We start from the raw sequence: 14242 nt of genomic DNA on the forward strand, positions 1-14242 counted from the left end.
GCTCTGATAGAGCCGCTGGGTGAAGAGGAAGGCGGGGGACAGAGGAAGGAGAAGATGACTCGCAGATGAAAGCAGCTCCAGTTGAGCACAAACAGCACTGGCTGAGGAAGGGGTGGGGAGTGGAAGTAGATGTGATGCTGTCTCCACACCTCGCTGAGGGCTCTTTCCTATGGCTGGTGCTGTAGGGAAGGGGCCCTCCTCGCAGCCCCCTGCAGCCTTCCCACGCGGCTGTCCGCCTGCAGCTCTTCACACCTCCCTGCCAACAGCCGGCTCACACCTCCACTCCCAGCCCCGAGCCTGGGAAAAGCCCTTCCCGAGGTGTTAAACCCCAATAGAGCCTTTTGGGGACGGGAAGGAGGAGATGACCCCCCGCTCCATGGGTCGGTACCCGTGAGAACAGAGAGAACACCCGCACAGCACAACACACAGAGACACGGAGCCAGGAGCAGGACGGGGGTCAGCCCCAAGCTGCTTTATTGGTGATGGCAGCAGTGAATGGGTTCACGTCCCTGAGAACGCGCTGCCCACACCGGTTCCCCCATCCCACAGCTATCACCTTTAAACACATCCTACTTACAAAAAGCACAGAGTGACGTTCCAGATACTGGAACATATAAATTAAGTGATAGTTACAAGACATCGCCATTTCTTTTTTTTCCTCTTTCTTAAACAGATTATCAGAAGGTCATTTTGTCTTTTTCTTCTTTTCCGATCCACAGAAAACATATAAAAAGCATCTTAAAATCTACATAACTCTCCATGTTGTGTTTTCTTTTTTTTTTTGTTTTGCTTTTTGTTTGTTTTTTTTTTTTTTGTTTTGTTTTTTCCTATTTTTCTTTTTATAAAAAGGCACAGTAAAAAAAATACTGGCGCAATAACATATGTACAACGCACCCATTATGGGCCATTTTCACTCAGCTTCGGGTCAGAAATGCTCAGCTCTGGCTCTGCCCACTGGTCCCCCCTCACAAGGGGACACAGAGGGATGCAGAGAGGGATACAGGGGACATGGAGCCCCCAGCCCTCCTTGCAATGGGTTACATCCCACCTTGGCTCACGGCAAACATTGCGCCCAGGCAGTGTTTCCCAAACTGGTTTTGCTCTGGCTGTACCTGGGAAGGTGGGACCCCACTCCTAGGTTTCCCAGCAGAGCCATAGGACAACATACAACAGTGCTGGGAGGGGTTAGGGGGCACCTGTGATTTTAGGGCGCCAGTCACTCTCCCATTGCACCAAAGAGCAATGCCAGGCTGGGAAACAACACTGCCACAAGCATCCCAGGTGCACCAGCCCCCAGCAGCACCCACATGCAGGAGGACACTCCAGCCCCATAGATGGGGGGTACACAGCCACAAGGCTCCTCCCAATGCTATGTGCCAGGGTGTGGGGTTGCCCGTGCTCAGCCCAGGAGGAGACACCAGGGGAGACACCACAGCACTGTGCACACACAGCTCCGGAAAAGCCCTCCTCCCTCTTCTCCTCATATTTATAGAAAGTCTTTAAATTGGTCTCTATAAATAGTGCATAGATTTACGCCGCTGAAAACATTTCAGCAGGATGTAGGGGGCTCTGGGGAGCGGTGCGAATGCTGGCACTGAGCTTTGCATTTGCCGTGGCCATGAAGGAATGAGAGTGTGTAAAATTGTGACCCTGACCAAGGAGCCAGAGCCTCGATGCTGAGATTTGAGGGCTAGGAAAGAGGAAGGGGGTAGAGCTGGGGAAGGGTCGGGGGGAGGCAAACACACCAAAAAACAAACCAACATCTGGAAGGAAATCAAGCAAAGCAAGGCGGGGGGATGCAGAGCTGCGCTCCCCACGCATGGCGCGGGGCTGCCGGCGGGCAGGGGCTCACCCCATGCCCTGGGGTTAAGTGCTCAGGACCCGTCCCCACTCGCCGTCCCCAGGCAGGGCAGGGTGGGCAGGGGACAAAGGGCCGCACAGCAGCCTTCAGTACACACACACTGTGCAATACCACAGCAACAAGGTCCGTCCGGAGGACTGACACACCTGCATGCACGCAGGTCCCGCACACCCGTCGGATACCGGGGAGATTTGGGACGAGGTTGGGAGGGGACACACGTCTCCTAGTACACCACGTTGGAGGGGCACCACGGCGTGTCGGGGTACAGCAGGCAGTGCACAGAGCGAAACCTGAGGAGGAGAAGGGGGATGCTGAACACACAACAGCGATGGCCATACAGTGGCACAACCCAAAGGAGCTCCTGCTGGGGGGAGTGGGATAGGACCCCCCCCCCATCTCACCTGGATGGGTCCTCCTCCACGGAGAAGGCTCCCTTCATGTGGATGGAGTTGCGCTTGTTTTCAAACATGCCATAGCTTAATGTCACCTGGGGGAACAACGTGGAGGGTCAAGCAGCTGATGGTGCAGCCATTGGGAACCAATTGAAGGCTGCCAAATTCACCCCTAGTTCTGAGGGGACTCTCCCTCTCCACTGACTGTTTGGAAGCACATCTATCATACCTTAGCTGGGATACCCACTTTGCTCAATAAAGAATAAGGTGACCTCTCACAAAGGGAACCCAAACAACAAACCTTGGATGAAATCCTTGCTGTAAGGCACTTGGCTGGGGATGCGTGCTGAGTAACCCAGACCAAGGCTCAGCCCAGACCACCCCTACTCAAATGGGGCCTTGCTCCAGGTTCCCCAAATCCCATTGCATGCCCAATTCCCAACAGGTAAAACCATACAAAGGTGCTGTCCATCCCAACCTCTCTATCCATCCCAGGGCCATCAGGGCAGGGTTACCTGTTTGTGAATCTCTGTCTTGGGCACCTGGTGGAGGTTCTCCAAGTGAGAGTGGAAGAGGTTGCTGCGGATGAGCTTCACGCCCAGCACGGACTCGATGATGTAGCCAATGGTGCAGTCATCGGGCAGGCGGATCTTCTCCGCGGTGCTCATGAAGTGGCCCCCACTGTGGGGAGACAAAAGGAGCTGCAGAGGAGCAAAGCCCAGAGGAATGTGGGCACCCCATGGAGTCCAGGCTCTAACTAAAAAGCAATTAGGTTTGGGGGAATGGAGGTGCTACCCAGCTTGTTTCCAAGCCCCTGCAGAAAACTCCATCAAGGCAAAGAGAGCAAAGTGGTAGGACGTGTTCAAACGTCCCTAAAGATGTTGTCGCTCCTCTGTGCCCCGTTGGAATCATGCTGAGTCCCCATGGAAGAGCAATGCCAACGCTTACCTGGCCCAAGGGCTCATCTTCAGTGCCAGCCCTCGGCTGATACAAAACCCTGCTCCTCCCGTGGCAAACCAGAAATGCACAGGGTGCTGCAAGAGAAGGGAGCAAAGGCAATGAGATCACCTCCTGCTGAAGCAAAGTCAAGCCCAAATTAAACCCAACCTCCCTCCAATGCCATGGAGTGATGATGCCTCGTGGTCCCCCCTTCATGTGCCCCCCTCACCATCTTATTCTCGCTGATCCTCTCTGTGGCCTGGATGGGTCTGTCCAGGCTGGGCTTCCCGATGTAGATGTCTTGTGTGTGGGGATAGCTGGAAAGCAGCTTCACCAGCGTCCTCACATTCACGTAGTTGTCATCATCCACATGACAGAACCACCTGTGGCATCAGCACAACCGTGTCCCATCAGGCTGGGGCAGCTCCCTGCCCTGACCCCATGATGAATTACGGCCCCAAATAATGCAAACCTCATGACAAATTACAACCCCCAAAATGCCACCCCATTATGAATTACAGCCCTGGCCCCCTCCAGGCAGACCCAGGCACTCCTTACTTTCTCCCCGACTCGATGAACTTGTCGTACTCCACAGCCATCTTGCAGGACAGGGCCTGGCGGCTGTGTGCAGCTGAGCAGTTGGTGTTGATAACATTTCCTAAGGGAAGAGACATGGAGTTAAAGCCCAGTACTGGGACATCCCACTCCCTCAAATGCAGATGCTCCACTGTGAGCATCACAGGTGCGATGGGAGGGATCCCAAGGGCATCTATGGTGCCCGATGGTCTCTGTGCCACGTTGTTTTGAATAAAGGACAAATTTCTAGGAAGAATGGCTTTTGAATCAATGTGAGATAAGGAATAGGGTGAGCAGGGGATGCAGATGGAATGGGGTTGAGTCATGCCCCAGGGCTATGTACTAACCCCCCTACATCACCCTGAGGGATGTGCCCCAGCCACCCTGGATGCAAGGGCAGGGGATGAATGGGGGGGGTGGGAGGGGGATATCCAAGGCCCGGCTTCTCCACCCAGGATGTGACAGCCAAAACCTCACTCTGTTCCCACTGCTTTTTCCCACAGCGGCCACCTGTTATTTGCTTGCCCAGCTCAAAGGGAATTGCTTCCCAGCCTGAAAAGGAGTCATTTGCATGGGGAGAATAGGCTGAGCTGACCCCAACCCCGGGGAGCGGCTGCCAGCTCCACGTCCCCATAAAACCCCGCGTCTACACTGCAGCAGTTCAACCTTTATTTTCTTCTTTTGGCATTCCCCTGCTCGGGGGTGCTGGGCAGGACTCCAGCACAGCCCCAAGCACCGCGTGCTCAGCCCATGCACACAAAGGGACTCACGTGCTTGCTTCTTCAGCTCCTCATCCTCCCCATCCGTGAAGATGAAGGTCTGAAAGAAAAGATGAGGTGCCTTTGAGGACCAAAGGGCTGAGACAGCAGGGCTCTGGCCATGTCCCAGCATCCCCATGACAAGCAAGTTCTCCCTCCTGGCTAAAACCCAAAGCAGCCCCCATGATGCTCTCAGTCTTGGACAGAGAAGACTGCAAAGCACAGCCCCGTCCCAGCACATCCCACAAGGATATGGGGATAGCACAGGGCAGGTGCAGCCAACAGCTCCATCCAAGCAGGGTCTTCAGACCTCATCTGGAACAACTGACATACAAAGATGGCAGTGCCAAAGCAGCTGGCCAGGTGTGTTTGCCCTCATCCCCACCTGCATCAGCAGCCCTGTCCACTTGCACAATCATAGAATGGTTTGGGTTGGAAAGGACATTTAAGATCATCTAGTTTCAACCCCCTGCTATAGGCAGGGACACCTCCCTCTTTATCAGGTTGCTCACAGCCCCATCCAGCCTGGCCTTGAACTGTCTCCAGGTAGGGGGCACCTACAGCCTCCCTGGGCAATGCCAGTAGGGTGCTGGCACCCATAGGTACCCACTGTCAGCCTCACAGAGAGCACTGTCTCCTGTTACCCACTGCCCACCCTGCTGCACTCCTCTATTTACACAGCTAATTCCTGGCATATGTCACCCGGGAAAGGAGGGGCTGGGGGCTGCTGTCTGCCCTGCATTTGGGGAAGGGCGAGAAGTAGAGAATAGGGGAGCGGGAGAGGCATCGCGATCAATCAGAGCGCGGCAAACAAAGCTGGAAGAGAGGAACCACAGCCAGCTGCCAAGCGCTATTACAAACCAGACGTGTACAAAAGGGCAGAAGAAGAAAGACAAAAGGGCTGGGGGGGGGGGGGGGGGAAGGCAGGAGGTGGTGGGAGGGGGGACACAGGATGATGAATTCCAAGTGAGCTGGAAACTCAGTGCCACCCCGCAGGCAGCCGGCCCCAGTGGCGTGTGGGGGTTTTGTGGGTTATATGGGGAGGGAGTGGGGTCTGCACAATAGCAGGGTGCGAGCTGACTTTACTCAGCAGAGCAGAGTTAAGCGGGCAGTGGTGGTCATTAACATACAGCTGCGCTGGTTAACCCAGCAGAGCGGAGAGCTGAGAGCTGCTGAACTGGGGCACAGGGCTGCAAGTGACCCGTGGGGCTTGACAAGGAAAGAGTAAAAGTGGAAAAGGCAAATTTTCACAAATGCACAGCCGCGCACCTGCTGGGCACCCCTGGGTTTGAGGATACATAGACTAGCCCCAGATCCATCAGCATGGCCTCAAGCAAAGGGTTTCACTGTGGGATGGGGACACGAACCCACTAGCACAGGGCTGGGAAACAGGAAGGGCTCCCAGGGATGCACACACCCCCAGGTGCTGGGGCTGGAAGATCCCCTCAGCACCCACCTCCCAGGGTTCACAGCATCTGAGACAGAACACGTTTGATGCATTAGATCAGAGGCACCATCTGTGCCACCGCATGGCTCCAAAAATAACCCTGCAGAGCACTCCTCTATAAATAGGCTGTGGGGACCATTGTTTATTGCTTGCCTTCACCCAGTCCTCACCCCACCGAGGCATCCTCCTCCCAGCCCCTCCCCTGCACATCCCTGAGGGGCTCCCCACGCTGGTGGCACCTTGGGGACATGGTGGGGCATGCAGACCTGCTTCAAGGAAGGCCCTTCACCTTCCACTGCCAGAACCCAGCTGAGAATTTCAACTAAAGCCAAGATCATTACAACCTCTCTCTCACTTTTTTCATTGATTTGTCAGCATTTGTTATAGACCTTCCTGCAAAGCTCCTGGACAAGGAGCTGTCAGTAGGACCAGGAAAGGATAGGGACCAGAGCACCCATCCCCACATGATGGGGAAGAAGCCCCATTGCGGCAGCAGTGGGACCTGACCGTACAGTCCAAAGATGGGGAAGAAAACACAGGTGAGACACAACCACTGAGCTCAGAGGCTGTGCTGGTCTTGGCTGAGACTGGGTGAAAACACAGACAGAGCTGCATGGCCCAGCACCCCAGAGCAGGATTAGTGCTATTACAATGAGCACCCTCAGCATCCCCATCCCACAGCACAGCCCACAGAGCTACAACCCAACGAAAGCCCCAGCCCCAATCACCAGTGGGATGTGACACAGCAGCCCTAAGCCATTACCTACTCAACACCAACTCCAGGTCCACGTGCCTTCCATTCCTCACTATGGTGCTGAACGGGTCCGAGACCTCTCACATCCCCACACAGTTAATTTTCCAGGGGAACAGAGGGGAGGAAGGGCCCGCTGGCGGCACACTGCCTGCCCAGAGCCCCTGCCCCGGGACTTGCAGGAAACCTCATTGTTCTCAAAAGTGCAACTTCAAGAAACACAGGATGCCAAAGCCCCGCCAAACAATAGCTGCCCCTGCTGAGCCCGGCCCTGCACAGAGGTACCCCAAAGGTCCCTGCAGTCAGGGGATGCGTCAGCCCCAATCTGTGTGCACAGGACTGGAGTCCCCCAGCCGCCGCCGCCAACTCTCCCCTGGGGACAGCGTTTCTTCAGATTTTGCCACCCTCCCCTCCATTTCTCCTTTCGCAGTGACTCATTTCCCTTCTGCTGGGTGAGCTTGTGGGTTTGCTCTGAGCTGTGCAGAGCATCCTATGGGCTGGGCAGAGCTGAGGGCAGGCAGCCTTCCTCTTTGTGCCACACTGCACAGTGCTCCAGAAGGGCTGGCAAAGATGACACATCACACCCACCCCACCTTCCTCCTACAAAAAGGGGAACCTCAGCCCCGTGACCCCATAGTGCACCAATCCTGCACCCTCCCCACATCTCACTTCCCTGTGCTAGGAGCACCACAGCCCCCTCCAGCCCCCACTCTTGCACACAGGGGGGCTGCACCTCTTTTCTCCCCCCCACAGGAGGAGAGAAGCAGCAGCAGCTCACTTTTCTAGGTTGAGAGCAGCACAGCGGTACTGTCCCTATCACCAGCTATTTGTCCAGATGGGCTCTGCGCTGGCACAGGGATTTCAGGGCACCACCCTGGCAATAGGCTGAGGGCCCTTCCTCCCCCCCCCCCCCCCCCCCCCGGCTCTTCACAGTGAGGAGGAAGAATCCTCCACTGTAATTTTAAATGCTATAATTTTTTAATAACCTCCGCACAAACAATGAGCTCATTGTGCAGCCAGGGTCCCCCGCCCTCCCGCCTGGCGCTACACGCACACCACACTCTTATTGACAAGGACGGCAGCATCGTTATGGGCGGGCAATTAACGGCCCAGACAGTGCCTGTGGCCCTGCTCAAACCACCTCTTCCCTAAAGAAAAACCCACAGGGGCTGCAAATCCCAAGGGAGGAATGCACACACATGCACTGAGCTTAGCTGTGCTCAGCACAGCCCAGGACTGGTGGCACCCAGCAAGACGAGGTTTGGCACTAACACCACTCCACCCCAGCCCTGCCAGAGCCCCAGCGGGCATCAAACTGGGACACGTGCGCTTCTCCTCCAGGATGCAAACTCTGGCCAAGGTGCTAAAGAAATCTGGGCTCCACCACCAGAGGAACGTGCTGTCCGGAAGGCAAATGCATTCCTCAGTGCCGGGAGCAGGAATTTTTCAAAGCCTGCAATTATCGTGCTTTGCTGGGGGAAACGAGCAGCTCCCACGCAGGTGGGATGGGATTGTAATGTGGTGCCAGCCCTGCCCTGGCTCCCCGTGGGCAACATGGAGCGTGCTGAGCACCCGCTGCCCTGTGTGCCCCAGAACTGGGATGTTTCTTAAGTAATTCTGCTATGGCAGGAAACAGTGGGTTTGGATGGTTTTTTGGATGGTTTTGGCTCGCTGGTTCCAGGATTTGAGCATAAGGGCCACTTTCCCTCCCTCTTCTCTTCCCAGTGGTTTCCCCAGGCTGCACTCCAACATCCTAAGGATACAGTGCTGAGACAGCTGGGAATGCCCCCCAAAGCAAGGATGGGAAAACCCCACAGCTCTTCCCCAGGGCTGCCTGTCCCCAGCCTTGGCTGCACTGCACAGAGCAGACTGAGCAGGGAATAGGGTTCTGCCCTCTGTGCAGAAAGAGGCAGGAAGGAGAAGGGGGTGCCCACTGCCCTGAGAACACTGTAGTGCAATGGGCCAGAGTGCAGGAAGCGGGGCCTATTGTAGGCAGAACAAAGGGCAGCCAGGAGGAACACAATAGCTATTCCTCCTATCTGTCAGGGGCAGGCTGGAGATAACTGCCAGATCTAACCCCTTCTTGCAGAGAAGGAGGTTTGGAGGGGGAGAGAGATGCTGCACCAGGGGCTGCACCAACTTCCCCTCAGCACACCCGAACTGAGATGGGCCTGACTCAGATCCAGAAAGACACTGGAGCCCACCACAAACCACAGAGCACAAACACCCATCCCCAGCCAGGAGGTGATGCAGGAGTGATGGAGAGAAGCCACACTGCACCAACACCAAAACACATCCCCAGATCTGGAGGAGCCCAGGGTGGCCCTAAGCCTAGAGGAACTCTAATGATTCCCCAAGACAGAGGCTGGGGCAACGTGGGAAGCACAGAGCCGACGGCAGCAGCGCAGGGTGTCCCCGCAGGAGCTGGCGGTGCTGCCGGCTCTCACAGCCCCTCGTCCTTAAGTACCGCACAAGGGCCATCACTCAGCACGCGGCTCCCGGGCGGGCACCTCACGGGCTGCAGCCCCCCTGGCTTCGTGGCCCTCATCTCTAGGCAACCTGACCTGGACACGGCCGGCTCCGGCTCCCCCGTTCCCATGGAAAGTGCCACACAAGAGGCTGCGAAGCCTTTTCTCTGCGCCGGGAGAAAAGGGGCTTTGTTAGCGTGCCCAGGGGGACAGCGTGAGAGCCGAGGCGCGGGGCTCTGGGAATCCAAACGGACAAACGGAGCAAAACAAAGCAAAAAGAAAAAAACCCAGAAGAAAGCCGGAGCTCACTGGAGGGGAGGGCGGGGGGCGAGAAGAGCAGCCATTCCCAGGATCAACCGTAGGTGCTCAAAGAGAGCTCGTTTCCCCCCCCCCCCCCCCCCACTCTCCACCCCTTTCGCAGTGACAGCGGAGCATAATAGAGGTTTCCATTAAATAACCGCACCGAGAAGGGAGGCAGAGCCGCTGCCAAACCCAGAGCAGAAAGAGGAAAAGATCCCCGCGGGACAAAACACGGGAAAATAAATTAAAGGGAAAATAATCTGTGGTGCTCGGGGCAACCGGCAGGGCCCGACCAGTCGAGGAAGGAGGCAGGGACACGTCGGTCCCACCCGCCGCCACTTCGGGCTTCCGACAAACAGCGAGAAACGGAGCTCCGGGGCAGGAGGAAACACGTGAAGACAGTCGGATGGGGAGGTTAGGACAGGGCTTCACTGGCTCGGGAAGCTGCCTACGGCTAGGAAAAGTGTCTCAAGAGCAGATGGCCAGGCACATTTCCTAAGGAAATGCATTTTTCTTTCTTGTAAGTTCGGTTTCAGCACTGAAGGACAGAGAAAGGGTCAGGCCGTGCAGACGGCGGTGTGCCGGGGAGGCAGGGCTGGTACCCGCTGCCGGAGCCCCCAGCGCTGCCCAGATCCTGGCGCGGCTCCGGGGGTGAGGGGCTGCCCCGCCGCCGTGCCTCAGTTTCCCCAGCGGAAAGCAGGTCAAGGGAAAGAACCCTCCACGAGAGCTCAGGGCTTTTGGGGTCTGACCGCTCGGTGAGGGGCGACCAAGCTCCTTGCATCGCTCCCTCTTCCCAAAGCCACCCCGCACCTCTCCCCTCCCGAAAGCCACCAACCCCGCTTCAGAAACCCCCGGTGAGCCCGAAGGGAGCGAAAAGAGAAGGTGGCAACGGCGCGGCCCCGTTGGCACCTGCCGGGTGCGACCTTACCATGTCGCGGTTGCGGGAGATCCAGGTGTCGAGCAGCAGCTCCAGCCGCGCTTTGTGGAACTTTTTGGTGGTTTTGACGGCGATGAAGACGTCGCGGGGGGAGATGTCCTCGGCTGGCGGCCGCGGGGGGCTCGGGGGGGCGGCCGGCAGCTCGCGGCGTGCCCGGCTCAGCCGCCCGAAGTAATCGGCGAAGCTGCGGAAGCCCGGAGCCCCCTGCCCCGCCGGCCGGGCCGCCCCCAGGCTCTGCAGCGCCCGCTGAGCCCCGCCGGCTTCTCCCCCAGCCAGCCCCGGCCTGCCCGGCGGCTCCACCATGAGCACCAGCAGGCAGGTGAACATGGAGCCCACGAGGGACAGGAGCAGCTTCCTCCCGCAGCTCTTCAGCATCCTCCTCCTCGCTGCCGCCTCCACCACCCGGCTCCACTCCGCGCCGCCACCGGCCGCGTTCCGTCCGCACCTCCGCCGTCCCCCGCCGCGCCGCCGCCGCCGCCTTTAAACTGCCCCCGCCCCGCCCGGGGAGGGACCGACGCCGGCACCGCCCCCACGCGTGGCCGCGGGGCGTAGGCAGAGCCCATCTCCATCCCCATCTCCATCTCCGTCCCCATTCCTATCCTCATTCCCATCCTCATCCTCAACCCCATCGCCAGTCCCAGCCCCTCTCAATTCCTGCCCCGCTCCAGCTGCTCCCTGCCTGTGGGTCATGTCCTGCGTGGACCCGCCCATGTCCTCTTCTGGTAGGTGGGAGTGCTGCCCACTTCCCTTGCCGTCCTGCTGAGGTGTGGGGTGGGAGCCCCGTGATCCCCACAAGCCCCTCACAGAGCTGAGCACTGCTCAGCCTGACCAACATCCGGGCTGACTTAAAAAATTAATAGCAAAGAAAAAAAAACAAGCGGCACTTCTGTTGCTTCCACCAAGTGCCAGGTTCAGAAGGAAGCCCGACAACCCCTGCTTGGGCAGATCTGGCTGACCCTGTGCCATGTGCTGTGGAACCCATATGATGGGCAGTCCCACAGTGCAGGCTGAAAATGAACCCTATCGAGGTGCCCCCGTGGATGCCAGCTGTGGCAGTAATGCTGTGCTGATGAGATGCTCTGTTCCCAGAGAGAAATGGGGGCTGGAAGGGAGCACTGGGTTGAGAGCCGCTCCATGCTGTGCCACCAACCTGATGTTTTACTGGCACCAATGGCAGGGCCTCTTTCCTCCCTTATCCTAGTCTTGGGCTTTTCTGTGTCTGCTGCAGGGAGGCAGATTTGGGTTTGGGCCCGTGCTGCTCTGCAACGCCATAATCAGGGGCTGCCGCATTTTTGGGCAGGGCTCTTGTCCAACTCGCATTTTTCCTGCTGTCACGTGCTCCATTCATCTCTGGCACTGCATAAACAATGTTATAATACCAGGCAGGACGAAGCAGGGAGGCTGCTTCCTCAGACAAGCCCCAGCATTGGCCTTCCCCTGCTTTTGGGATATGTATCACCCTGTTCAGCCCTCTAACACTTTACCCATGGCCAAAAGTGCTGCGGAAGACTGTGGGCACAGCTTTGGAGTTGTATGGCACTGCCTGTAGCTGAGGAGGGACCCATCCTGCCGCAGAAGTGTCCCATAATAAAGGGAAGCAGAAAAAAAATTAAGCAGTTGGACCCTACAGACACAGGCACCAAATCCCACACTTGCCACTTCCCACTATTGCCGAAGCCCAGCCTTTGAGCCTCTGTTTTCTTTTCCTCATCTCCTTTTGTCTCCAACCCGATGGCACAGCAACTGCAGCTTGAGAGGCAGCTGAAAAGCCTGAGCAGCAAAACCCTGAGCAAAGAAAGAGCGCCTTTCTCCAGGAGCCAAAAGGGGAGGACACGCACTTGTCCCCCGACAGCTGCTCGCAGCCCCAGGGTGGCTGGGGACACACGCCACGGGCAGATGTTGGGGTCCCGGTTGGTGCCATGGGGTGGGTGACAATGTGGGCTCTGTGCATCCAGAACACTGTGCCAGGGGCTGAAAGCCACCGTGCCACTGGCACAAGGGTCCCCTGGGGCCAATCCTCATCTCATTCCTGAGCCAGAGTGCTGCAGTGCTGGAGAAAGCTTTTCTTTTGTTGGCACTGTCCCGCTGGAGAGCAGCTCCCCAGGGATCAGCTGTGTCCCTGCAGGCTTCCTCTCCAGGCACCTGGCCTTGATCAGCCAATACCCAGCATGGGAATGTCTGGAGCTTGGGGACAAGGCAATGGGATGATGGGATGACTGGTACCCAAAGAGGCAGCGTGATGGGGTGAAGAGATGAGAGGACCCCATGGGAACCCTGCCGTGCAGTACCAGCCAGACAGCGGGCAGAGGCACAACACCAGCTCTGTCCCACTGCAAATTAACCCCACCAAAACCCCACATTGATTTTCCCTGGCTGCATTCACCCAGGGCAGGGGCTGGTGTGGGCCATCTCTCTTTCAGCCACACCATGGGATTAGGTTTCTTTAAATTGGTTTAAACCCTCTGCATCACCTCCCCTGCTGCAGCCTGACCCTGGTGCTCGATAGGTGGTCCCTAAGAAGCTCACAGCTTCTTGGGGATGTTAAAAAGGGTAAATAAATCCCCCATAATAAAGTGTTCGGGTCATCGGGGAGAAGCACAGCACTGGAGCTGTGGATTGTATCAAGATTGTATAGAAAAAAAAAGGGGTTAAAAGTTTTGTTGGACACAGACTTCACCACGATCGTGGTGTTGTGGGAATTTAACAGAGTTTGGCCCCATGCACTGGGATGTGCAGTGGAGGAGAAGGAGGAGGGCGGCTGGGAGCCACGTTGCTGCTGCCCACCCCATTCCCCACCTTTCTTTTTTTTTTTTCTCTTTCTGGGATTTTCTGTCAGCACAAAAGAGACTTTGCATCAATTACTGGTAGGAAGCCAGCAGCATCCTGCAGCAGAGTTCTGTGCCGCCAGCCTGGGTTTGGTTAACTTCTCATTGTGTGCATCAGGGAATGGGGTAGTGCTATTCAGACCCAAGGCAGGACTCAGTTTTTGTTCACACATTGGGGTTTCCTAACTCCTCTGTAAATATAAACCCTCCCCACCCCATTGTAGTGTGGTACCATTGGTGAGTGATGAGCTGTCCCCATCTCTATCATTGGTGGTACCCAACCTGTGGGTGCTGCGCCGCCTTCGTCTCCAGCCCTGGCTGTCCCCAACCTTCTCCAGCTCCAAAGACCCAATCTGAACACCATGACCCCTCCACAGCCTCAGACCCAAAGGCTTCTCCCTTATCCCTCGGGTCCCCTGGGCTTTGGGGGACAGGACGATGTGTTCAGGGAGCGCTAAGATCCCATGGGGCCAGGGGTCTATAGAAATGCAAAGCGTTATTATTTCCCTGGGCTGAAGCAGAGGCCTGAGAAAGGTTGAGTGAGAGAGGCAGCGAGTGGGGAACAGCGGGGGATTTAGATCCTGAAAGGGAGAGGGGGAAAAAGCGGGCGAAGAGCCCCATTGTGTGGCGGGCAGGGGGGGTCACGAGTGAGTTAAACTGGTTAATGTATTGGAGCAGCTTCCTCTGAGCTGCTGGGGGAAAGCAGAGCCCTGCAACAAAAGGCTGGGGGAGCATTCTTGTGGGGAAAGTGGGCTCTCTTTAAAAGGATTTGATTTCTTTTCTGTCAGTTGAATGGAATTTGGTGGTGACTCCTTCAGGTCTAAGAATTTCAGGCTTTGGTGGTGGCGGGAGGGGACAGTCCCCCTCTCATCTCCATCCCACATTCTTCTCCCACCAGAGCCATTTCCAACCCCACTGCCCCCAGATCAAGGCCCCATTGCTGGGAAGGGTTTGAGGACTCATGGACACACTGGAAGAAAGGCGGGGG

At 56.9% G+C, this 14242-nt stretch overlaps 1 protein-coding gene across 1 annotated transcript; it reads right to left on the minus strand.

Annotated features, from left to right (window-relative positions):
• Positions 1 to 841: 841 nt before the first annotated feature.
• LFNG (LFNG O-fucosylpeptide 3-beta-N-acetylglucosaminyltransferase) lies at positions 842 to 10902 on the minus strand. Its single transcript, XM_072349558.1, has 8 exons — positions 10421 to 10902; positions 4539 to 4587; positions 3751 to 3850; positions 3422 to 3575; positions 3202 to 3287; positions 2769 to 2934; positions 2263 to 2348; positions 842 to 2151 (listed from the first exon to the last, which is right to left on the minus strand). Exons 1-8 carry the CDS (start codon positions 10802 to 10804, stop codon positions 2085 to 2087), a joined length of 1092 nt encoding a protein of 363 aa, XP_072205659.1. The 5' UTR covers positions 10805 to 10902; the 3' UTR covers positions 842 to 2084.
• Between the last annotated feature and the right edge of the window lie 3340 nt (positions 10903 to 14242).

Source organism: Excalfactoria chinensis, chromosome 14 (assembly GCF_039878825.1).
Source record: "Excalfactoria chinensis isolate bCotChi1 chromosome 14, bCotChi1.hap2, whole genome shotgun sequence".
NCBI classification, from domain to species: Eukaryota; Metazoa; Chordata; class Aves; order Galliformes; family Phasianidae; genus Excalfactoria; species Excalfactoria chinensis.

Excerpts from the sequence above, each read along its gene's own strand:
- LFNG (XM_072349558.1), bottom strand. The coding sequence starts at position 10,804 with ATGCTGAAGAGCTGCGGGAGGAAGCTGCTCCTGTCCCTCGTGGGCTCC. Across the intron at positions 3,288-3,421 it reads GGATCAGCGAGAATAAGATG|CACCCTGTGCATTTCTGGTT; the intron begins GTGAGGGGGGCA and ends CTTCTCTTGCAG. Across the intron at positions 2,935-3,201 it reads AAGATGAGCCCTTGGGCCAG|TGGGGGCCACTTCATGAGCA; the intron begins GTAAGCGTTGGC and ends GTCTCCCCACAG.